The following is a 26,969-nucleotide window of genomic DNA, read 5'->3' on the forward strand; positions in this document are numbered from 1 at the left end:
GAGTGTACTTGTGTGCGATCTGTTAATGTGTGTGTGTGTGTGTGTGTGTGTGTGTGTGTGTGTGTGTGTGTGTATGTGTGAGTGTGGCAAATGGGGCAGACTTTCAAGAGTCTGCATGCTGTGAAGTTTGACGTTTACAACTGTGTGTGTGATTGCTCTAGACTCGACATCAGAGAACCAGAAAGTCTCTATTAAGAGTGTCCACATCACAATTTAATTTGCTAAATAGGCAGCAACTCACACTAATGACCCCTGACATTGAAGACTTTACTTACTGATTTAATTACAAATATGTGAAACATTTCATTTTTAACTTGACTGAACCTTTTAGCAATATTTCTGGTATTGAATAAACTACATTTATACTTGAAATTTTGCTTATTTTACTTGATTACTGATTCTTGAAAGATAAATTGTGTTTCAGTTTGCGCTGACACATGAATAAACTCATACAACCTTTTTAACATGTTTCTTTGTATCATTTTTGTCACTGTTTTGATTTTAATACAAAGATTATCTGATAAATATGGTTATATTTCAGTTCACTTCTGTGATTGTAGAAAATGCAGCGTCTGAACAGGACTTTTATTTTGGAGTGACGACATGACGTCATAAGACTGCGCCGAGCTTCTGCATCTGCTGTGATTCTGCTGAAGAAAGGTTTGTTTTAAGAATTTAAGCTGTTTTAATCGATAGAAACAGTTCAGTGATTTATAGTGTGTTTTGTTTTAAACAAGCGATGTGAAATGAGTTTATTTACTATTTAATGTAACATTGTAATTGTTTATCTAACTGTAATGAAGGATATATTTGTGTGAGTAAAGCTCATATCCACTGATGAGAAACAGTAAACCTGCGTCTCATTTCTCTCTATATATCATAAATCAGTTTATCATGAACACGAGTTCAGTCTCTGGAGAGTAATGGTGGAGAAACTGAACTTTTCAACTCCGAGTCAATTGAATCAAACACTTTGAGAAATGATTCAGTGAATCACGACACGTGCTGCTCAAACAGTGAACATGAACGAGACTAACAAACTAACTAATCATGTTTTCATCAAAGAGTAATCATTTAAATATAATCTATAATTCATTAAATACCAAATGTAGATCATAAACTTCTAAATATGAAGTGTTTAATTTACAGCGTTAGTTTTGAGTGTTTTTTAACAGGTGAAGACTATTAACTCTGTTATTCTTTTCTTACAGATGGAGTTTATTAAAGAAGAGACTGAAGACATGAAGATAATTATTAAAGATGAGACTGAAGACATGAAGATTGAAGATATTGAGGAACAAACAGGTTGGTTTTATTCTCATCGTTTTATTGATCCTAAAATGTCCAGCTCTACAGAAATAGAGAATATTTTCTACAACATAAAACCAAACATCTACTTCTGAATAGAGAACAATGAAAAACAAAAAACTTTGAGCATCTTAATGCTCAGAAGTGCTGTACTTACATTTTAACATACCTGAACATAAACAGCAGTAATTCAACATTAAATCAAGCAAAATAATTATTTTATAAAGAACCATTTAATGTGTGTCATATGGAGGAAAGTCAGGAGAAACATTTTGAACAGAGTGAACTGATAATATTTGATGAAACCAGTGAAAATATTCACCTTGTCATTTGTGGTACAGGTGTAGTTTGGAAATCAATAAGCGCTGACAGATGAAATGGTGTGAAAATTACATGTTGTGACAAAATTGATCATGGTTGTCATTTTAATGTTCTGTAAGAAGTTCTGATACAAACTGAAATAAGTTCAGTTAAACTAACAAATTAAATCAGCAGCACTGGATTTGTGTGAATAAACATTAAAGGGATAGTTGACCCAAAAATGAAAATTCTGCTGTCGTCCCAAACTCGTATGAGTTTCTTACTTCTGCTGAACACAAAAGAAGATATTTTGAAGAATTTTGACCAAACATTGACTTCCTCAGTAGAAGAAAAGTACTATTGAGGTCAGTGGAAATTGTAAGCTGTCTGATTACCAATATTCTCCAAAATTTGTGTTCAACAGAAGAACTTGTACAGGTTTGAAAAAACATAATGGTGAGTAGATGACAGAATTTTCATTAATAACCCATTAATATTGCAAGCCAAAAGTCACAATTTTGATTGTAAGTGCCAAATAAATACAAAGTCGGACATGGGTCATTGTTATGTGCTCATAGATATAAATTTATGTGTAACTCCTAAATGCAATGAGATGCTCACTGTGGGGACACATAAAAAATTGGTGGTGCTATAATTAAACAAAACATGAAATTTGCTTTTTCTACAGTACTGTTGTAACTTGAGACACAAAAAAAACGTCACTGCAAAATGACCAAAAATGATCTAAAGCCGTGACTCTGCAATGGTTTTGCATATTGACACCAAACTCTGTGTCATTGTTATGCCAAACTGACCACATCAATTAATTGACAGTGCCACCTACTGGTCAAACACAAACGGCAATTTAATTGGTTACTTTATTTTAAGATGACGATTACATTGTAATCACTCAAAGAAGAACTGAGTAATTTTAAAGGATTAGTTCACTTCAGAGTTAAATTTTCCTGATAATTTTAACTACATTTATTTACTATAGAGCTAGGGTTGAGGTTTGGTTTAATTTCGCAATTAAGCATTATTAACTCATTACTATAGTGTGTAACTACATCACTTTAAATGTGATTTGAATAGGATTTCAAACCACACATGAATGTAGCTTGAAATGGATTTGTATAAATTGCATTTCATGTATTTATTTATTTATTTTGCAGTTCACACTTGCTAAATCTGATTTCAATCAGATATGCACAAAAATCAGATTTGGACTGACGGTGTGAACGTAGCCCAAGACTTTGTTGATGTAAAATTACGAACAGATTTTTGATATCTCGATTGCTGTTACCATGGCACCGGATTTATTTGAAATTTAGATCAGGGGTTTTCTACCTGTGGGGCCCCTAGGGGGTGCGAGCACCCGATTTTACTATCAAATCATTAGTCATCCACTAGAGGGTGCAATTTGATGATTCTCCCAGCTAATCAATGGCTATGGTTACAGCAGGTTTGGCGCAACTGAATTTGAGCAAAAACATCTCAAACAAATGGACTGGTGGCTTGTAAAATCAAGAATATCAGATTTATAAAAACTGAGATTAAAGGGTTAGTTCACCCAAAAATGAAAATTGTGTCATTAATTACTCACCCTCATGCCGTTCCACACCCACAAGACCTTTGTTAATCTTCAGAACACAAATGAAGATATTTTAGTTGAAATCCGATGGCTCAGTGAGGCCTGCATAGGGAGTAATGACACTTCCTCTCTCAAGATCCATAAAGGTACTACAATCATATTTAAATCGGTCCATGTGAGTACAGTGGTTCAATATTAATATTATAAAGCGACGAGAATATTTTGGAGCGCCAAAAAAACAAAATAATGACTTATTTAGTGATGGCCGATTTCAAACCACTGCTTCAGGAAGCTTTGGATCATAAATGAATCAGTGTATCGAATCTGCTGTTCGTAGCGCCAAAGTCACGTGATTTCAGCCGTTGGCAGTTTGACACATGATCCAAATCACAACAGAGCTGTTGAGAACATATCCACATCGCTATGATTAGATGCTTACTTTATGCTGCCACCGCTGTCATTTTTTGTTGTCTGTTTATTTTGTTATTGAGAGAAAAACGTGCAGTACTTGGCACATTCTATCAAACGCCTCTCAGGAGTGCGGATGGCATTGGCAGATTCAGTGAGTTTCCCGAGTTTTGGATTATATAACATGGTCTATTTTGCAAACAGCTGACTCTTGTCAATCTGATGCTAAAGCCCCGGGTATACTTCACTTTCCGCGCCCGGTCGTGTCCGCACATCCTTCAAAGTATACTAAATGGATGCGGATGCGCGCAGATGACCGAGTTCGACACATGCGCAATACAAATTTTTTCTATACTCTTTACCAGACTTGTTTCATCAATGGGACATTCGTTGGGCAGGATCAGAGAAGAAAAATAGTGCATCCACAATTGCAACATAGTTCAGAAGATACACCAAGATAACAGGAATCAAAAATGGAGAAGGCATGCCTCTTGAGTTTACTCTTCTTGTTTTTGAATCGCTCTTTACTCATTCTTCTTCGACTGCACATTGTGCTCAGTACTGTGTGTGTTGTCACCTAGTGGAATCTTCTTTCCTGCTTGCGCTGTTGCACATGCACCGTCCGCACGGCCGCGAGCCCTCTGCATGATGAAAATTACGTCATGTGGACAGTGCACGAACGCGGACGGCCGAAGTATACCCGGGGCTTAACGCTATTGATGCACCTAGCACTTCTCCGGCTATGCGTCAGTTTACGTTCTGAGATAACGCTGACATCTGGAGGTTGGGTTTATAAGCACAATAGCACAATTTGACTTGCTGTGGAACAAATAATAGATTAGTAAGACCAAAGATTGCCCGTTTTATGTACTCAAATTGAATTATGTCTCATGTTTAACCACTATAAGAGCCAGCGGTAAATCCCTGAAGCACTGCCCGAGATGAAGCTGTTTCTCGGCGCTTACACGACCCCTGAATGGCCGTTGATGCCCTGGAGCTCGCATCTCTCAAAAACATCTAAATTAATTGTAAAATAAGCGCTATTATTATAAGTCACATATATATATATATATATATATATATATATATATATATATATATATATATATATATATATATATATATATATATAATATGGATTATGCAGGCCATCAGCAGCTAGGAATTAAGTCCTACCATGATGTACAGGGTACAGCAGGCCATATTTTATTCCTTTAGCCCTTAGTTTCTCCCGTGGACCGTCAAGCAGTTTGCGTTGGGAAGACACCTCTGCTGGAAAGTCTGGAAATATACTGATATGACTCCCATCAAAACAGAGAGTGGGCTTTGGTTATGGGCGAGCCGCAGTATCTTAGTCGTAATAGTATCATGATGTATCCTGGCAATCATAACTTGCGGTCTGTTGTTCACAATGGGGCCAATGCGGTGACCTCGGTCAACCTTTGTCACGCGGAAAATGATCTTCTCCCGATAGTGAAGGCAATAGGCCAGAGACAAATTGTGTGGGGTTGCCCTTCTCGATGTTCTCACAAAGACCAGCTATCTTGATAATTTGTCAATGAGATCTGGCCTCTAAACCCGTTACCTTGGACTTCAGAGACGCATTCTCTTGTGATAAACTTGCTAAAGTGCCTTCCACTGTGTCGGCTGATGAGGACGAGCCTTTTTGACAGTCTTTTTAGATTTATTCATCATTAGCATGTTAATTATGTTAAGTGATCAAATTTAGCAAGAGCAACAAAGTTTTAAATGATTCATTTCAACAAGTGTGACGGAGCTAATTGAAAACACGTCCTACTCCATGTGCTGCTCTCTAGCACTCTTTGGTATCGGGGGTATTTTACGAGTACGTGTACAAGTATATGAGCTTGGTATCGGCCCAATACTGATACTGGTATTGGTGCATCCCTACTGAAAACCCCTGATTTAGATCATGCTGAGGTTGTATGTGTAATCATGGGAGATGATTAATTATTGTTTATGGTCATGATGCCACCAGCTGGCAGCAATAAGTGTGGCACACATTCAAGCATTTAAAAAAAGTCCTTTTTATAGTTTATTTTATAAAAAACTGACTACAGGTCGGCTCCATAGCAGATTTCAAGCAATTAAGAGCTTAGAGAGTTACATGTAAAGTACTAGACAGATTCTGCTAGTATTGGACATTTACAAGTAACAGTATAACTGTAAAATTTAAGTTTTGTGTTGAGGAAAGCACATCTCATTTAATTTTTTTTTTTTTTTTTTTTTTTTTTTTAAGTTGCCAGCCATCACCATCATTTTTGATTATTATTACAAAACTTTAATGACCCCAGAAGATTTTGTTGTATGAATAGCTGAACATGCAATATGTCAAGAAAAATAACACAGATGATTGCGTTAGTTTGCATGTACTTGATCAAAGCTTTTATCGCTTCTTCCTGCTGCTGCTGCTTCTGTGTTTTGATCTGGAGGTTTTGTACTGATTCAGATAAGTAAAAGCACCCCTACCGTATACCAGGAAAATTCTGTCAATGGTGGGAAAGTTTTGTGTCATAAATTATTCTCAAAATGTGTCTTAAACCAAAATTAAGGGTGTACTCACACTTGTGAGCACTTTTGACCCCAAAAGTCTAGTTTGTTTGGCTAGTGTGATTGCTCCTCCGTACCATGCCCTGGCCCGCTTTAAGAGATTAGGCTCGGTACGGCTGTAGTGAGATCGCTAACCGTGCCGCAGTACGGAACAGCTACTACTTTTGTGTGTGCTATGTCTGACATCATTACAACGACAAATATCTTCTATTGCTAATAGCATAGTTGACTTTTCAATTAACTTAATTAATTCAAGTATATTTAGGTTTATAACAGGTCTGGTTCTCGCCTTATTGGTGAACAGGAATAGTAGTCTGCAAATTTCTCTATCAATGTCAGCAATCTTCTAACAAGCTGATGATCTTCACCAGATGTGAAAAATACAGAAGACATACAAAATGTGCAGTGGTGGATCCCTGTGGACCAGGTTTGAAAACCACTGGTGTATTGATTATAAGATCTATAGACGGGATGGGCAACTCTGGTTCTGGAGGGACACTATTCTGAAGAGTTTAGCTCCATCCTTGATCAAATACACCTGCAAAATTTAAACCAACCCCAATATTTAACCCTTATTCTTGAGGACTGCTTGAAAATTACAGGCACATGTATTTAAATGGAGATAAAACTGAACTATGCAGGTCCTCCAGGACCAAAGCTGCCCATCCCTGATCCATAGAGTATGGTATAGATCAGGGGTGTCCAACCGTGCTCCTGGAGTGTTACCGTCCTGCAGACTTCAGTCCCAACCCTGCTCCAACACACCTGCTGTAATTATCAAGGAACCCTGAACATCCTGATTAGCTGGTTCAGGTGTGTTTGATTGGAATTGGACCTGAAATCTGCAGGATGGTAGCTCTCCAGGAGCAGGTTTGGACACCCCTGGTATAGATGCATACATGTTGTTGGTTTTGATGCTTTAAATGTCTAAATTGTTTTGTCTATTTTCGTTCTAGATCTAACAGCACTGAGAGAGGCTAGCCATGAACTTAATGAAAGGGAAGAAGAGAAAGAACATTATGATAAACATGATTTCATGACTGGGGAAAGGTCGATGCTGGCTAAAAAGACTTCCTCACGAAAAAGAGTTCAAAAGACAGAAACTAAAAGATATTTCACCTGCCAACAGTGTGGAAAGAGTTTTGATCAGCATAGAAACCTTCAAGTCCACATGAGAATTCACACTGGAGAGAAACCTTTTTCTTGCCGGCAATGTGGAAAGAGTTTCAGTCAAAAAGGACACCTTCAAGTCCACATGAGAATTCACACTGCAGAAAAACCTTACACCTGCAAACTGTGTGGAAAGAGTTTCATTCAAAAAGGACACCTTAAAGTCCACATGAGAATTCACACTGGAGAGTGTCCATTTGCCTGTGAACAGTGTGGACAGAGTTTCAGTGAAAAAGCAAACCTAATAGTCCACATGAGATCTCACACTGGAGAAAAGCCTTACACCTGCCAACAATGTGGAAAGAGTTTCAGTGAGAAAGGAAACCTTACAGTTCACATGAGAATTCACACTGGAGAAAAGCGTCATACCTGTCAAGAGTGTGGAAAGAGTTTCAGTCTAAAAGGAAAACTTGAAATCCACATGAGATTTCACACTGGAGAAGAGCCTTACACCTGTCAAGAGTGTGGAAAGAGTTTCCGTTATAATGGAAGCCTTACAGGCCACATGAGAATTCACACTGGAGAGAGCCCATTCGCCTGCCAACAGTGTGGAAAGAGTTTCAGTGGAAAAGGAAACCTTGAAAACCACATAAGAATTCACACTGGAGAAAAGCCTTACACCTGTCAAGAGTGTGGAAAGAGTTTCAGTCATAAAGGAAACCTTAAAGACCACATGAGAACTCACACTGGAGAAAAGCCTTACACCTGTACTATGTGTGGGAATGGCTTTTCACGGCAACAAATCCTTAGGGAACACATGAATATTCACACTGGAGAGAAGCCTTTTACATGTGTTCAGTGTGGAAAGAGTTTCACACATAAATTGTCACTATATAAACACATGAAAATTCACACTGGGGAGAAGCCATATACATGTGATCAGTGTGGAAAGAGTTTCACACATAAATCGTCACTTTATAACCACATGAAAATTCACACTGGAGAGAAGCCATTCATGTGTGATCAGTGTGGAAAGAGTTTCATATATAAAGGTAACCTTAAGGAGCACATGGGGATTCACTCAAAAGAGAACTCTTTTAGAAGTCGTCACTCTGGAAAGAGCAGAGGTGTAAAGAGTACCTGAAAACCATACTTGAATAAAAGCACAGATACCTTATCTGCCTCATCTCCTAAATCAAACACCTGCCAGATTTAAAGAAAATTACTGTCATTTGGCAAATGAATAAATAAATTATCGACAGCTTGCGTGAGCAACATAATATATAAATTAAAATATTAGTTCATACAGGGTTCCCACGGGTCGTGGAATTTCTGGAATATCCTGGAATTTTAAAATTTCTATTCCAGACATTTAAAGTCAGGGAGTTTTATATTTTTTTGTCCAAGTCATGGAATATCAGGGATTTTTGCATTTTTGAGTTTTTCCATTTGTCAAAATGTATTCTATACCATATTAAACTGAACTTGGACAAGATGTCAATACTGTGTTACTAATTGTGGGTAGCTTTGGCCTACATATTTTACATGGAGTATCTGAAAAGGGTGCAGATGCCTCAAACTGAAATGTAGACCAGTTCTTAAGTAATGCCTATTATGCTAAAGCTGTCGGACAAACATCTCCTCTTATGCCACTCAAATTCTGTAAAACAAGATGGGTAGAGAATGTCCCAGTTACAGAAGGAATGATCAATATATTGACGAACTTGAAGAAATGTGGATGCAGTAGAGGCAGGCAAATCCCTAACCCTGGAGCTAAATCCTATACTACTGTCAAAGAAAGGTGCAGAGACTCACTGTTGCCTGCAAAGGCTGCACCTTTCTTGAATCTATATCAAACAGACTGGCCTATGATTCCTTTTCTGGCTGCTGATCTTTCTAATGTTATCAGGTCAATTATGGATCATTTTATCAAGCCTGATATGATTGCTAATACAAACACAGTATTAAAAATGATGTCAATAGATGTCACAGACAAAAACAATCTCATTCATGCAACTAAAGTTCATGTGGGGTTCTCTGCAGACAAAATGCTGAAGGAACTGGTGTCATCACAGAAGATCAGTGAGAAGAGAGTGTTGGAGTTCAGGATGGATTGCAGAAAATTCTTACTGACACTTGCAGGGAAATTAAAAGAAAAATCTCTACTTGTGTGCAGCATGGATTGCCTAGATCCAGGGAGGATGGCAAGCAATAAAGATTCATCATGCATCAACAAGTTGAAAAACATCCTCAAACTGCTCACTGAGACCAAACGAGTAGATGAAAATGAGTGTGATGATATTCTCAAACAGTACAGGAAGTTCATCAATAAGACTGCTGAAGAGAAGGGCAGATTTCACTGACTTCAATCCAGGTCACAGGTCAGGTAGATACCCTATTCTATAAAAAGGCAAGAGAAAAGGTGTATGAAACACTGTGGAATGTTGTGGCACTCCTCCTAAAGCTCTCACATGGAAATGCAATCGTGGAGTGAGGTTTTTCAGTCAATAAACAAATCAAGGTTGAAAACATGAGGGAAAGTGTGGGTCATTTGAGGTCAGTAGGGGGAATTGATAACTTTGTGGTAAATAAGGCCTTCAGTCTGTATCCTTGTCAAGACAGTGATACATCTTTCATCTCAAGGAACAGAAAAGACTTAAAGGAGCAGAAAAACTAAACATGAAAATAAAAACTCTCTCTGATGAGATTGATGAGCTGAAGAAAAAGAGAGCACGCCTCCAGGAGGATGCCTCAGCTATGGAGCAATCTGCTGATGACCTAGCATTAAAGGCAGAAAGTGTAGGCAATCTTACATTGATTGCTCAGTCAAACAGTCTAACACGTTCTGAAAAAAATAAATGTGAAAAATGAACTTGATCACAAACAGAAAATCCTTAATTTCTAAAGGTCAAAGTCCATTTAACAAATAAAAGGAAAAAAAAAGTGTATGTGTTTGTTAGTTTTGTAATAAAACAACTGTGAATAAGTTAGGGCTGGACAATAATTCAATATCAATATATATCGCGATAATTTTTTTTTCGATAATGGTGATATGATTTTTAAACACATTTCCGGTATTTCGATATATACACTACAGCATTCATTGACTTGAGGCGCAGCCGTTAGAGCAGAACGCAATTGGCTATTTGCGTGATGACGTACACCACAGAGACATGCAGTCACCAGCCAGTGCTCAGCTAAGATCAAACGCGAACGCGACAAGTTTTACAAAATGAGTACACCTGATGCAAATGCGACAGAACAAGCTTCCACGACTTGATGAAATATGTGTGCATAACTACACCGTGCTGGTTAATGTTTGGTGTGCAGGAGAATGTGTGAAATAACTTTAAACATGGATACTTTATTCTGTATGAGCTATGTGTCACGTGGCTAGTGTTATTAAACTCATCGCGGAGCTCCGCGCTGAAACCGATCATATGCGCGCTCCGCGTGTATATCAAAATAACAAACGTATTTTTCATGTGTTCGTATTCAAACTCCAGTTCTGACTGCATCGCGAGCAAAATACAAACAACACACGTGCTGTGCTGAGAGAAATGGGCTACAGCTCGTGTGTTTGAACGCAGCTAGAGCAGGCAGAGGTGAATGAGCAGCACTTTTGTGACATTTGAATTCTCCGCTGTAATGCGATCTCATGTGAACATATTTTCCATTTGTGCTGGTAAATTACAGCAAAACAATCCACATGCACACAAACCTCTGCTCTGGTCGCAGGAAAACACATTGTGTTGTAGCACTGAGGAAACGAACACCAGCGATATGTCTCTGAATGACAAGAGACCGAGGCGAGAGAAGCGACACTTCCTCATGCATAATACTGCAATTATAATCTTTTGCATACTAGAGCACAGTGATTGGATTGAATGAGCTTTATGTCATGAATATATGTCGAGAATAACTATTTTTCACTTATAAATAACATTGAGTACCTTTTAGTGTTTTCAATGATGTGCAGCCTATACATATCTGTTTACATCTGTTTTGGGGTTTCATGACCCTTTAAGAATAATAAAATCAGCCTACGTTATAGTTTAATGTTAAAGATATTAATAATACTAAAGTGAGAGAGTCTTATGTTTGTATGAAGGCTAAATACAAATAAAAACAACATAAATTTATTTGTACTGTTTTTATTTCTAAAATATTATATAGTTTTATAGGAAGAGATTTCATAGATTTGGCAAATTCATTTTTCAGATGTTTTTACCTTCCTGCTAACAGAAGAAACAGGAGAAAATAGTAATTAAACAAAAAAGGGCCTCCCACTAACAAACGGTCTGCATGGGAAAGGGGTAATTGAACATTTACCGGCCTATACCACAAACAATTTGTACTCCACACCAGGATTTACTTTAAAGGCTAATCCAGCAGCATCACTCACTCACTCACTCACACACACACACACACACACACACACACACATTCCTGTACATCTATCAAAGTGAGGACCGAGTCAATTAACCTGCAAAGTGAGGACCACCATTTCTGCTACAATTACTGGTACATCTATACTATGTTTCAACACTAGGTGTGTCCATGATTCAAGTTTTTAGCTCAGCTTCTTGAAAAAACACAAGGAAAGAACCAGCATTTTACCAGCGGAGTGAGGACATTTTCTAGGGGGCGCTATTGAGGCCATTTCTTACTTAATCATTTCAATTAACTTAAGTTTGCTTTTTTGGCCATATTTTTGTTTTAGTGTGGACAGCTCAAAGTCCTTATTTAACTGAACTTTACTTCAGCTGAAAAAGGACTTTCCTCATTATTTAATCATTATTTTCCTGTTTTCATGTTAAAGCTGCTTTAAAAAAAATTTATATTGTATAAAGTGCTAGAGAAATAAAAGGTGACCTGACAATTAATGCAAGTTTTAGTTTGAGTTTCATAAACAGTCTATGTAAACATATTTAATTAATGTATTTATTAGACTTTAAAACATAATTTTTCTTGAAGCAGACTTTCTTTTGAGAGTTACAATTGTATTATTAACAAAATATTTCACATCTTTCCAAGTTCTGTCCTTCAGTGCCTCTTCCTCTTCTAGGCACTTCATGCAGTCCAGTTTTCCTGGAACCCTGCACACTGCCATGAACTTTCCCAATCGTTTATTTACCACCCTTCTCTCTTCTTCTCGCCACAGTCTTTTCAGGATTATCCTGGATGTTTCTACATATGACAAAAAATACCATATAGATTATGTGAGCTTAAAAACAGACACTAAAACGTAGGTTTCTCAAACAGCTTTTGCTCAGTCACAGAAAGAACACTAATGTGGGGCTGCTTGATATGGTCAAAAAGTTATTCAATTCTCAAAGTTAAAAAAAAAAAGACTTAGTCTTTAAAGAATCAAGAACTGCATTGTGAAACATGAGTTCAGTGTTGTATACTGTAGCAAATCATGAGATTAGTATAGTCAAATGGTCAAATAATAGAATAGTCAAATAATTGTCCCATATATCATTAGTTTTATCAAATATCAAAATAACTAATTGCAGCTCTGTTGCTGAGTAATGACAGCAGGTATCCCTCTCTTTTTTAACTTTCTCCATATAATTAGAAAAATATCTAATTTAATTATCAAAGATGCTTCAAAAAATGAATTCCTCTTCTCAAGAGATGTTTAAAGATTAGGTTAATAGAGCATTTTCTTGAGCACTTCAACAGGTGCCTTCCATGTGAGGGTGACAGTGGGTTTTAGAGGGACATTCAAATGTCAGAAAGCTCTTGGGTTTCATCAGAAAGATGGTAATTTGTGTTCTGAAGATAAACGAAAGTCTAATGGGTTACATTTTTTTGGTGAACTAACCCTTTAAAAGGAACATTTTTTTAACATAGGCTCATTTTCCATCTCTCCTGGAGTTAAACATTTGTGAATCAAATCCATTCAGCTGATCTCGATCTGGGGGTACCACTGTTAGCATAGCTTAGCATAGATCATTGAATCGGATTAGACCAGTAGCACCTCACTCAAAAATGAGTTTCTATATTTTTCCTATTTAAAACTTGATTCTTCTGTATTTAAATTGTGTACTAAGACCACCTGAAAATCAGAAGTTGTGTTTTTCTAGGCCGATATGACTAGGTGCAATTTTCTCACTCCGGCTTAACAATCAAGGAATTCTGCAGCCGTAACCATGGGAGCAGCAGTGATATTACACAATCCTAACCCTAACCATGGAAGTTAACTAGCCAGGGACTGTTTTCAGGCATTGCATAATATCATTAAATACAGAAGAATCAAGTTTTAAATAGGAAAAATATAGAAACTCATTTTTGAGTGAGGTGCTACTGGTCTAATCCGATTCAATGATCTATGCTAAGCTATGCTAACAGTGGTAACTCCAGATCCGAAGATCGGCTGAATGGATTTGAAAACGATAAGACATAAATGTTTAACTTCAGGAGAGATGGAAAATGAAAAAAATTGGAGTGTTCCTTAAGGATCAACAATTGTTCACTGTTTTGTGCTCAGTCATGCATATATTTGGCTCTGGTAGACAGTAACAGAGCGCAGCAAACACTTTAAATGAACATACCCTTCGATATGGTTATCTGTTTTCCCCTATTCTTTCTCTTCGGTGAGGGCCTGTTGGCCTGGCTTGCCCTCCGACTGTGATCTGCAACAGAAAAGCATTCGTACCTGTTACTGTGTGAATCCTCAGGTATTGTTGGATCTTCAACGTTCATGTGTACTGAAGGGCTGACAGGAAAATCTGACTAACAGTCTTTAACAATGGCAGAGTTTATTCACATTAATTTAACACATCCTTCAATAGTGAATGGCTAATTTATTAGGGTCCTATAACTAAAGGTAGGTTTTCTAAAAAGGATGATTTGCCTTGATGTAAAACACTATTCAACTCACCATCTACATCCAAGTCCCCATCCTCACTGCTTTGGGCAGGTGTTTTTTGAGGGCAAAAAAGAGGTCCGAACATTTGTCTGAAAAACAAAAAATGTGTTATCAGATCTTCTGCAGTGTAAACAGACATTCTGAAATCAGTGACCATGTCTCGAAGTAAAGCTGCATTTGTTTAAGATGATCTGAGCCTCATTTTAACAAGTAATCCTACAAACCCACTTATATATCAATAAATGTAGAACGCTGTGTAATTTAAAAAAAATGAATTCATGATTAACAAACAATTAGAAGGACAGTTCACCCAAAAATGTAAATTACAGTATTAATTGCTTATGTGTTCCTAAACCCACAAGACTTTAATATCTTTCTGGGGCTTGAAAGTGTCAATCGCATTCAAGTCTATCGACGGGTCAGAAAGCTCTTGGGTTTTATCAAAAATGTAAATTTGTGATCTGAAGATAAATTAAAGTCTTAAGGGTTTAGAACAACCTGACAGTTAGAAAAAACACATACTTAAAGGGTTAGTTCACCTAAAAATTTTAGTTCAAAGTGGACAATTGTCCACTGTTTTGTGCTCAGTCATGCATGTATTTGGCTCTGGTACACTCTCAGAAAATAATGTACATAATTGTACCTTTAGGGATACAATGGCTTGTCAGGGTACAAATTTGTACCCATGTGTTTTGTACCTTAAGAGACCAGTTTTGTACCTTTGGTGACAATTTTGTACCTTTATTTAACAGTACAAAAATTGACCCTTCAAAAAGGGGACAAAATTGGCTTTGACAGCGTACTATCGTTGACTATAAAGAGATATATATATATTTTACACACGCTGAATTAAAATCAGAATTTATTAAATCCTTTTCATTTTCACAGTTTACAACATTTCATTTTAAACACATTTTTAAACATTCCATATGAGTCCATCTTGCCGTGTTGAAAATTAACACTGAAGCAGTGTTAAAGTTAATGAGATAATTGATTGATGATTGAGTGATGATTGACAATTAGTGGAGACGCCTGATGTTAATAAGCAGAATCATTGAAGGAAAGAGAGAAAAAAGGTGTTAATTAATGTTTTATTGAATGTTTCATTTCAAGTCACCATGAAAGAGGTCAGCGTTTGCTTTAGTTGGGCTCTTGACTCTTTACCTTTTATTATTAATTGTTCTCTGGCTGCTCCAACTTTGTGTTTGTAAAGCACATTTGTTATGGTCAGAGAAAATAGGTGTGTTCGACATCGGCTGCGGCCGGATGTAACCGATCGGTGAGATTAGCCACGTGCAGGCGGGGAGGAGCTGAAAACGGAGACGTGAAGTCGAACATGCTGTGGTTCCCGTAGTTTGCTGCATTTTTCTTGCATGAAATTGAGCGCAACGAATATGAGTAAAGGTTTCATGTAAAAAGTATTTATTTACGTACTTTAATAAACAATATACAATTATTGTTATAGTTTAATAGTTATTACCTAGAATCTGAAACCTGTACATCGAATAAAATACTGTGTGGCAAACCAAATTAAATGACCGAATTGTTTATAGCTTTACAATGTATTATTGATGTAATGAATTTAATCAAGAAACATAGCTTCTGTAATCAATAGTGGCTTGCCAGCCTGTTTGTTTAAATATAAAGAAATTCTAATTCTGTTTACACAAAGAAATAATGGGCTTTTATTACAATTTCAACACTCCTGAATACCCTTATTATTTTATTAAAATCCTACTTACACATAAACCTTGAAATTAGATTTGTTAACTACCTGTGTTTTCAGTTCCACATATATAGCGAGTACAATTCCTCTTTCTGATATATAGAATGCTTCCAAAAATAATGAATTTTGTGGAGGATGTTGTCCCTCTCTACAGTCTCAGAGGTCATTTCAGGCTTTCCAAAGAACAAGTGGAGGTGTGTGTACTAGACAATATAAAATTCATTTACTTATTTCAAGTGTTAGCATGTTATCTTGATAACCTATTTTCTACCTTTGCAGGATGTCATTACCACCCTTAGTCCTGTTTATATGAATTTACAACAGACCAAACTGCCACTCATAAACTGTGTTCTTGCCTGCCTTTGGACGTTGGCCAATCAGGAGTCATATCGTGGGGTGGCAGATAGATTCAACATGTCAAAATCCACTCTTGCCAAGCATCTCCATGAGTTTTGTTGCTATGTTAATACATACATGGCCCACCTCATTTCCTGGCCCAGAGGCCAAAGGCTGGAGATGTCGAAGTTAGGGTTTGATGCAGCAGGTTTCCCCAACACTGATGTGCAGTGGATGGGTGTCACATTCCTATAATGAGACCCCTGATTGTGATAATCCCCTAGCATACCTGAATAGGAAACAGTTTTATTCTGTAAATTTAACTGGGTTTTGTGACAGTCAGCGGCGCTTCTGTCATATCAGTGTGGGTCACCCTGGGAGTTGGCATGATGCCAGAGCATTTCGCTTCAGAGGTTGGTCGTCTTCTTGAAGAAAATCCCCATTCCCTTGTCCCACAGGGAATGCACATAATTGGGGATTCTGCCTACCCTCTGTTGCCTCAATTTATGAGGCCTTATAGAGACAATGGCCACTTGTCTGCTAGGCAAAAACAATTTAATAGAAACTCAATACTGCTCGTGTGGTCATCGAGCATGCATTTGGCATTCTAAAATGTAAGTTTAGGAGGCTCCAGTGTCTGCAAATGAGAAGCATTTCAAATATCAGTTCAGCAGTCTCAGCATGCTGCATTTTGCATAATATTTGTTTAGAGGCCAGTGATGATGTTGTTGTGGTAGATGATGGTGTTGATGATGAACCACACCCCCAGCAACCCACAACACTCACACCTGTCATTATAGAGACCAGATTTGTGGTCAGATCTAAGTTGTATGTCTATACTGAACATGCAAACAACTGAAGAGAAGTATTTATCTAGATTAAACTTTGCCAGTATTTTTTTTTAATATATATATATATAATGAAAGTAATATTGGAATGTAAAGAAATATTTGGCAAATGATAACCAGTTGACCTAATTTGTTTTTGTTAATTAAATAAGAATGTTCTTTGAGACTTGGGGACTTTTCCTTTACTGGCTGAACACACAAAGCAAATTGGACTCAATTTGAGAAGTTAAAGTGGTGGTGGAAAAAAAACAAAACAAAACACACAAAGCACAGGATATTTTATATATAGATTTTGTAACTGACATGCATTTGTTCATTTATTGACACCACTGCCATAGACTATACACTTGTATCAGATTGTGTATAATTTCATTTATCATCTCCCTGTGCATTAAGCAGATTTCCCATTTTCATTCACAGCTTTATCTTTGAAATACAATAGACGGAGTAGTACCAACATGCAGTTGTGCAATGAACTTTTGAGCATTTGTAATTTATAATTGCTAACGTTTAACACATGTAAAAAGTGTTTAACACATAGCTGAATGATAAAAGGCAGGATTTGTGTTGGGAAAAAAAAAAACTTTAATGAACACTAGAATAAATGTGATATTCTAGAAAATATATTCTTGATTGAATAAGCATTTAGAAATGGTGTAACTTGAGAACATTAAAAAAACTATTATATATATATATATATATATATAGAGAGAGAGAGAGAGATAGATAGATAGATAGTAGTGGTTATAATTTGGTCTTGTCGTTTTCCCATTTTCTTTAGTTCCTCCACAATGGTTCCTAAGCTGGTCAACATCTTTCTCTCAAACGATCGCCTTCGCCTCTCCTTTAGCCGCCGCCATCTCTCCAGGTCTGGCCTCACCAGGGACTCGAGCACAGCAGTCCTTCTCTCTGCATGCGCTTCAAAGGCATCCAGAAATTGTGAGGGTTGTGATCGTCTCTGCCTGCTGCTGAGGGTTGTGTTGTGCATTGCAGAGGTTCCAGGCTGTGCATCCATCACAACACCTGCTGGCTGGTCTTGAGAAATAGTGGGCCTTTCGGAGGATGTGTCTTCCAAACCCAGAGGAGTGGATTGAATGGTGCCAGGTGGTGCAGTACCAATCCCTGATGACCCAAAAAGCTCGTCCATTTGCTGAGGAGTGGAAAAAAGGTCATGTGAAATGTATAGTGAAAAATGACCAATATTTCAGACTTATAAGACATGACAATGTTATTTTTAGATACTTGAATATAATAAGGTCTTAAACTTACTGTATAGTACTCCCAGGTGTGCCTCCCCTCCCCAGTTGCACGGCACCGGTCCTTTACTCGCTTATATGTGGTTACATGTTTGCTAGTTTTTTTCTAATTTTTTCGCTTGACAAGTTGTACCCATTTTGTGAGAATGTATTTTGCACCTTTTTATAGAAAGCCATTTTGTTCCTAAAGTAGAGTTGCTGATGAGTCCTTGTTAGCTCCAGTAAGAATAGTGTCATTTTATGTGTTATTTCTGTAAAATGGAAAGAGAAATATTTTAACACCACAAAAAGAAAAAAGAAAGTAATTCAACCACAGCACTGGCATTTATATTTTTTACAGTCTTTGATGCAATACCTTGTGACTCATGGCTGTCTGACTGGATGGAGGGGGGTGACGTTTGAATGGCTTCTGAAGGGTTTCCACATACTGCACCAGATTGGAGAGTAGCAGATGGTGGGTCCTTGACAGTGGGGGTAAGTGGTACAGGGGGCCTAGTGATGGTAACGGGGCGCTGGCTGAGGGTGGTACAGGGGGCCTAGTGATGGTAACGGGGCGCTGGCTGAGGGTGGTACAGGTGGCCTAGTGATGGTAACGGGGCGCTGGCTGAGGGTGGAACAGGGGGCCTAGTGATGGTAACAGGGCACTGGCTGGCTGAGGGTGGAACAGGGGACCTGGTGATGGTAGCGGGATGCTGGCTGAGGGTGGAACAGGGGACCTGGTGATGATAGCGGGATGCTGGCTGAGGGTGGAACAGGGGACCTGGTGATGGTAACGGGATGCTGGCTGAGGGTGGAACAGGGGACCTGGTGATGGTAGCGGGATGCTGGCTGAGGGTGGAACAGGGGACCTGGTCATGGTAACGGGGCACTGGCTGAGGGTGGAACAGGGGACCTGGTGATGGTAGCGGGACGCTGGCTGGCTGAGGGTGGAACAGGGGGCCTAGTGATGGTAGCGGGGCACTGGCTGGCTGAGGGGGAACAGGGGGCCTAGTGATGGTAGCGGGATGCTGGCTGAGGGTGGAACAGGGGGCCTAGTGATGGTAGCGGGATGCTGGCTGAGGGTGGAACAGGGGACCTGGTGATGATAGCGGGATGCTGGCTGAGGGTGGAACAGGGGACCTGGTGATGGTAACGGGATGCTGGCTGAGGGTGGAACAGGGGACCTGGTGATGGTAGCGGGATGCTGGCTGAGGGTGGAACAGGGGACCTGGTCATGGTAACGGGGCACTGGCTGAGGGTGGAACAGGGGACCTGGTGATGGTAGCGGGACGCTGGCTGGCTGAGGGGGGAACAGGGGGCCTAGTGATGGTAGCGGGATGCTGGCTGAGGGTGGAACAGGGGGCCTAGTGATGGTAGCGGGATGCTGGCTGAGGGTGGAACAGGGGGCCTAGTGATGGTAGCGGGATGCTGGCTGAGGGTGGAACAGGGGACCTGGTGATGATAGCGGGATGCTGGCTGAGGGTGGAACAGGGGACCTGGTGATGGTAACGGGATGCTGGCTGAGGGTGGAACAGGGGACCTGGTGATGATAGCGGGATGCTGGCTGAGGGTGGAACAGGGGGCCTAGTGATGGTAGCGGGGCACTGGCTGGCTGAGGGGGGAACAGGGGGCCTAGTGATGGTAGCGGGATGCTGGCTGAGGGTGGAACAGGGGACCTGGTGATGATAGCGGGATGCTGGCTGAGGGTGGAACAGGGGACCTGGTGATGGTAACGGGATGCTGGCTGAGGGTGGAACAGGGGGCCTAGTGATGGTAGCGGGGCACTGGCTGGCTGAGGGTGGAACAGGGGACCTGGTGATGATAGCGGGATGCTGGCTGAGGGTGGAACAGGGGACCTGGTGATGGTAACGGGATGCTGGCTGAGGGTGGAACAGGGGACCTGGTGATGGTAGCGGGATGCTGGCTGAGGGTGGAACAGGGGACCTGGTGATGGTAACGGGATGCTGGCTGAGGGTGGAACAGGGGCCTAGTGATGGTAGCGGGGCACTGGCTGGCTGAGGGTGGAACAGGGGACCTGGTGATGATAGCGGGATGCTGGCTGAGGGTGGAACAGGGGACCTGGTGATGGTAACGGGATGCTGGCTGAGGGTGGAACAGGGGACCTGGTGATGGTAGCGGGATGCTGGCTGAGGGTGGAACAGGGGACCTGGTGATGGTAGCGGGATGCTGGCTGAGGGTGGAACAGGGGACCTGGTCATGGTAACGGGGCACTGGCTGAGGGTGGAACAGGGGACCTGGTGATGGTAGCGGGATGCTGGCTGAGGGTGGAACAGGGGACCTGGTCATGGTAACGGGGCACTGGCTGAGGGTGGAACAGGGGACCTGGTCATGGTAACGGGGCACTGGCTGGCTGAGGGTGGAACAGGGGACCTGGTGATGGTAGCGGGACGCTGGCTGGCTGAGGGTGGAACAGGGGGCCTAGTGATGGTAACGGGGCACTGGCTGGCTGAGGGTTGCAGTGGCTTCATAAAACTGAGGTTTAGGGGTACAGGTGACCTACTGGAGGTAGTGGGGCATGGAGTAGAAGGTTTGGGGAGGTTTGGAGCACAAGCTGGGCCACTGATGAGAGCTGTTTGGAGAGAAAGGTGTAGATGTGGTCATTGTCACTTAAGAACGGCTGATACTTTCTTCATCACAGAGGAAAGGTACTCTTGATCTGGAGAAATAATCAATAAAACACTTGTACAAATCATTGAATTGTAATTATTCCATAGTTCTGATGTTTACTTACCATTCTTCATCCTTTCAGCGATGTCCTTGGAAACTGTTAGAATGACAACATTACCTTTGCTGTCTGCCACATTAATCATTACATTGTCCATTTTGTTTTGTTACATAGGGTAATGCAGTTTCTTTATATAACCAAATGAACCATAGTCACCACCTGTTCCATTCATTATTACTTATAGTTAACAACAAATGCAATTACCATTTTAAGTCAACTTTCAGTTTCAGCTTTCAATTAGCAGTGATTGCCATGGTGTTTTTATGATTAAGCGATTAAGTAGCTTTATGGATTCACAAACTTTTAAGTAGTGTGTATGGTGTTTTGGAAGGGTGTCAAAAGAGAAACAAGCTAGTAAATAAACTGAGAACATATTGGATTTATGACTAGAAATCTGATGAATTACATGGGTGTTTCTGCTACTAGAAAATGGTAAAAGTAATGTATTAATAAAATAATTAATAAAATAATTCACTGATGGTTATGAGCATGTATGTGTTTTTCTTTAGAAAGTTTCAGCAACAGGATTTACACTACCAATCACCTAAGCTCTCTTTAACATTTTTAAGACAAACACCATTAAATTTCATATACAGAAAGCACTTTTGTATTTCGATCGTGATGTACACCAACTCCATTAAACAAAAAGGAATTCATTTAAATTATGTAAATAAATTGTATAATTTGTTTTGTTTTGAATGCCCTGTTTTTAAATTTGAAGCATTTTAATGTTTTATTTTTGTCTTTATTCTTGTTTTGCCAGAGCTCTTGCTCTACATATTATTACAAAACGCATCCCAATGCTGCAACAACTGCGTGTGGGCCTTGAGATTATACGATCTAATCAAAGTCATCCAGAAAAAGCCACAGGAGTGTCATGATCTCTTTGTCATTGGATATGATGACAAAGTATGTAGAAATTCTGTTTTGAGCATTTTAGGTTTTTTTTTGTATTGTCACAAATTACAAATGTTAAAATACATTTTTATGCTTTTCTTTTTGGTGTTTAGGTTGACTCCCATTACATTTTATCCCACCTGGCCCCAGAGATGAGCCCAATTGGTTCGATTAAACAAGTGAAAGAGTCAAAAATCATGGAATTCTTTCAAGATTTCCTACTTGAACTTGAAGGTATGGACTTAAAATGTTTTATAATGTGCTATGTTATTTGATAACCAGGTGTAAATATGTTACTGTAGTTCCCAATGTAAAAGAGTATAAATAAACTAAAATATTAATTCTCATTACATCTCTTTATTTCTTCTGAAGACACACAACCAGAAGACGCAGCAGCAGGAGAAAACTTGTCTGTGCCAAAGATAATGCAGTGGATGACTGGGCAAGCTCACAGGCATCTGCTTGTGTCAGAAAGGGAGAAGTTTAATATAGTGTTTAAATTTGACCATTGCTGTCTACAGCACATGCCAAACCACACTGTGTGTTACCCAATTGTCAGTGCTTGCACCAATACCATAACATTTCCTGTAGTCCATATGGTAGATTACGAGTCTTTCAAAACACTCATGCAAACTGCTGTTACATATGGGGCAAGCTTTGACAGAGTGTAATGTATATCAAAGCATTCTCTTTAATTGCGTTATTCTTTGTAAAATTTTTAAAGGGGTAGTTCATCCAAAGATGTAAATTCTGTCATTGATTACTCAACTTCATGTTTTTTCAAACCTGCAAGACTTCGTTCATCTTCGGAACACAAATGAATATGTTTTTATTGAAATCTGAGAGATTTCTTTCCCTCCATTGACAGCTACACAACTACCACTTTGAACGCTTCAAAAAGTTAATAAAGAGATAAAAACTAATCCATATGAATTTGGAGTAAACTACTCAATTGGGGATATGAAATTTTGGATATTTATTTTGAATATGGATATTTTGCAGTCTTTCTGAAACGTCAAAGTGGTAGTTGTGTTGCTGTCAATGGAGGGACAGAAATATCTCAGACTTCAATAAAAACATATTCATTTGTGTTCTGAAGATGAACAAAAGTCTTACAGGTTTGGAACAACAAGAGGGTGAGTAATCAACAACAGAATTTACATTTTTGGGTGAACTAACCCTTTAAATGCATGTAAGGGGAAATAATATAAATTTGTATTTGGTGTACATTTAAAAAAAAAAATCAAATATATCAGCCAATTTCTTGTGGGGGCCACAAACAAGTTCTAATAAAAAAAATAAGTTTCTTATTGCATAATTTATTTTTGTCGTTTTTTTCTCATTAAGGCAAAATACTTAAATGTAATTTATTAAGTTGATTTTAATTTAAGACAAACCATACAGCAGGAGCCCTTTTTTCATACATATACTGTTAAGAAACTTTAAAAGTAGGGAATGTACCGTAACATTTATATATTAATATGCTGCTGGATGTGAAGTGAGGTGGAAGAACATGACAAACAATATTTGGAAGAGAAAAATTACTGGATTTTTTCACATAAAAGCCAAAGCCACTAGATCCAGTAAAATAACAAGAATGTGCGCTATGTACATATAAGCAAACAATAAATCAGTCTGCTACAGAAAACTCGTTCCACTACAAAGAGCTCAGAGAGCTTCACTACAGAGAGTTCAAATCGCGATCGAGAGAAAGCATGAACGAACACGCCTAGGCTTTATATATTTATAACATTAGATTTAAAGTTAATTGACATGCTTGTACGTAGATGTCATAGCCAAAACAAGTGGACTCAACGCTGGGGTTCACTTGATTCTGTAAAGTGGCAAAATCTTCAGGTGACAAGGGGCAAGGTATCTCTGGGACAATGACTCCATGTTCAGAGTCAACACTCTGTGGATTCTGGGAGAATAATTCCTCTGCTTGCAAAATCTGGGTGGGAGGGAGTGACAGGCATTGATTACAAGAACAATCACCTTACAAAGTACCATAAGGCAGTATGTTTTATCTATCTTAAGTAATGCATACCTCTGCAAAATCAGGCTCTGACACAGGTGCTTGCAACATCCCAATATTCCAAAGCTGATTCGGTGACAAATTTCCCTCCGTTCGCAAGGGATGACAGTTCCACATCTCTATGAAATGCTGCAAATCTGTGTGTATTCTGGGGATGAAAACATATCTGACACAGAATAGGTGAACAGCATTAGACAGGTCAATTAATCCCTCCTCTTCCAAGCTGTGGAGAACATTGTAGTAACTTGATGTTACAGCAGTCCAAACATCTCTCCATAGCCGTTCCACTCTAAGGCAGAGAAAAGTGTAAGGTGTTGATTTAACGGCAAAGCATTTTAAAAGGTTTACATAAAAAAAAAAAAAGTATAAGAAAAACACATTAACCATGCTCTCCTATTTAATTACCTCTGGTTATGCACAGCAATAAAGCTGCCACGGCCAGTTCCTCGCACAGTAAACATGCACCGAGCAATGTCTACATTCTCAACCCCTTGGTCTGCTCGTACTCTAAAACAGTCAGAAAGAGCAGTTTTTGATTATTAGAAGTATTATGTGTGTTGGTTCCAAGTCAAGAGCCTTAAATCTACAACCTAGGGCTGCCCAATGTATTGTTTTATCATCGATATTGCGATGTGCACATCCATGATAGTCACATCACCAAACTCGGCTCAAACAATCTTTATAGTACGGGCAGTTCCAGTACCTGATTATGACTGGGTACTATGAGTAATCTGTAAAAAGAGTATCTTACAAAAAACCTTTTTCTTCACAATATTTATGCTCACAGTAAATCTGTAAAAAGGGTAAAAACAAAGTTTTTATATGAAAAAGAATCTTATACAGATCTTTTATTAACAATGTTCCTTTGAAAGAAAAGGTTTGTAACATAATGTGGCTCTTTTTCTGGATACCTTATGAAATGTTTAAAACTGTAGTCATAAGATCCCTAATTATCAGTGGGACCATTTTTGTAAAGAATTTGTGAGAAATCAATCTGTATAATGTGCATACCTTGATGGCCATCCATTTTTTTCTACTCCATCCATGAAAAACCCAAAAGCTGTTTTGGCTTTGTTATTCCCAGCAACATCCAGGTAAAAGATCTGTTCAGGAGTTGGACACAACAGCATAATATTGATATGCAAGATATACAAGAGAAATGATGAAGGGTTGATTAATAAATATGCACCTTCCTTGAAAAGCCATCAACAGCCCCAAAAATCACTATGTTGTACCTATAAAAAAAAAAAAAAATCCAGTAATCACACATAAAAAAAAGAATTTGATGATCAGTCTCTTCTGCATTTCTTTGATCCAAAATATAGCAAAAACAGTAATATTGTGAAATACTTTGACAATTTAAAATATAAATATTTTTTACATTATGAATGTCTTTACTGTCAATTTTGATAAATTTTATGCATCATTGCCGTGTATTAATATTAATTTCTTTTTTTGAACAGTAGTGTGTAATGTTCCAAAAGATTTTATTTCAAATGAACTGTTCTTTTGAACTTTCTATTCATCAAATACTGAAACAAATTTGTACATAAAAGTTTTCAACATTAATAATGATAAGAAATTTTTCTTGAGCATCGACTCAATGATTTCTGAAGGATCATGTGACACTGAAGACTGGAGTAATGATGCTGAAAATTCTGCTTTGTTCTAGGGATGTGTCACGATTTTCGAATATTCGAAAATCGATTTAATTATAGAATATCGAATAGGTTGTGCGATTATCGTCTTTAAAAAATTCCGCATTTGATGCGGTGGTGACTTGTAACCAGAGGGTGGCGCACGCTGCCAATAGCGCACCTAAAAGCTGTCAGTCAGCTCAGACATTGCCTCACACGCACACTAGACTTGTGTGGCATATAACAGACACATTACAATTAATTTTAACATAAGTGCCGTCATTCAGTCTGTTCACAATATGTTATTACGCGTTTAGGCAGCCTAAAATCATTATGGCTTGAGATAGGCTTGCTGCGATAGGCGGTGTTCCCGGGGTTCAGCCACAACACCGGTATCATCACTTGCTTTTTTTTATAGTAAAAAAAAATCATTTAGTTCAGTAAGAGAACAGACACTACAATTAAAATCTAAATGTGTCAACTCAATTCAGCGCGAGCCGAACGAGAGTCGCAGCACAAATCAGCAAGTCAGTCAGATTTCACCTCACTTCGCCTCACTCTTGACTTGACAAGACGACGGTGGAAGTTTTGGTTTCAAATCGAAATGTAAACGCGTCCATTTAAGCGGGGTTGTCATTGTTCTGCTTTGTTGTTGTGCTTTTCATTAAAAACAACAATGAACCCAGCATTCAAGCAATCGCCGCTAGCCCGCTACCGAATAGGCGCCAATTTGAAAGTGAAAGTAAAAGGCTCACGGCCGCACGTTCGTCATAATGGCGCGGAGAGCGAGCGTTTTCAGTCTGCTCCGCACCGTTATGAATGACCGTGAAAAAAACATTGAAAGCGTGAATGGTCTCTCTCCCTCTCTCTTTCCGTTTATGTGTGTGTAGCCTATACACGTGCGTGCATGTGGGGGAGGGGTGCGATTTTCGAATAATATTCGAATAATTCCCAGCGATCTTCGAATAGTATTTTTGCTTGAAATGCCCATCCCTACTTTGTTCACAGGAATAAATTACACTACTAATATATATATATATATATATATATATATATATATATATATATATATATATATTCACATAGAAAAAGTTATTTTACATTGTAATAATTTCACAATAATATTGTTTTAACTATTTTGGATCAAATCAATTCAGCTTTGATGAGGCCAAGAGACTTTTTTCTAAAATATATATTTTTTAAAAATCTACAGATCCCAAACTTTTGGTATGTATAATGAGATTTAGCGATATAACATCAACATCACAAATTACACAAGACAAACGTATGGTAAAGCTATGATTAACATTTAATTAAAAATAAAAGTATTAAAAATTACCTTAT

The 26,969-nt window shown here is 38.7% G+C and overlaps 2 protein-coding genes and 1 long non-coding RNA gene across 7 annotated transcripts in view; 2 read left to right on the plus strand and 1 right to left on the minus strand.

The window, feature by feature from the left end:
- LOC125243939 (gastrula zinc finger protein XlCGF57.1-like) overlaps positions 1–10,016 on the plus strand; it is an 848,513-nt gene extending 838,497 nt beyond the window's left edge. For 3 of the 4 annotated variants that reach the window (XM_048153813.1, XM_048153822.1, XM_048153804.1), the window contains exon 8: positions 7,135–10,016. In XM_048153813.1, the coding sequence (XP_048009770.1) occupies positions 7,135–8,432 (1,298 nt within the window). In that variant the 3' untranslated portion in view covers positions 8,433–10,016. Of the gene's footprint in view, positions 1–1,174; positions 1,306–7,134 lie in introns of those variants that run through there. The other variant, XM_048153840.1, reaches the window with a different exon arrangement.
- Positions 1–26,969, minus strand: part of LOC125244061 (stonustoxin subunit alpha-like) — a 1,172,099-nt gene that overhangs the window by 85,682 nt on the left and 1,059,448 nt on the right. The window lies entirely within an intron of this gene.
- Positions 18,428–22,691, plus strand: LOC125245367. The gene is made up of 4 exons (XR_007179506.1): positions 18,428–18,805; positions 21,820–21,965; positions 22,067–22,187; positions 22,326–22,691. It is a non-coding gene; the product is annotated as an uncharacterized LOC125245367 (long non-coding RNA).

Source organism: Megalobrama amblycephala, linkage group LG1, assembly GCF_018812025.1.
Source record: "Megalobrama amblycephala isolate DHTTF-2021 linkage group LG1, ASM1881202v1, whole genome shotgun sequence".
Lineage (NCBI taxonomy): Eukaryota > Metazoa > Chordata > Actinopteri > Cypriniformes > Xenocyprididae > Megalobrama > Megalobrama amblycephala.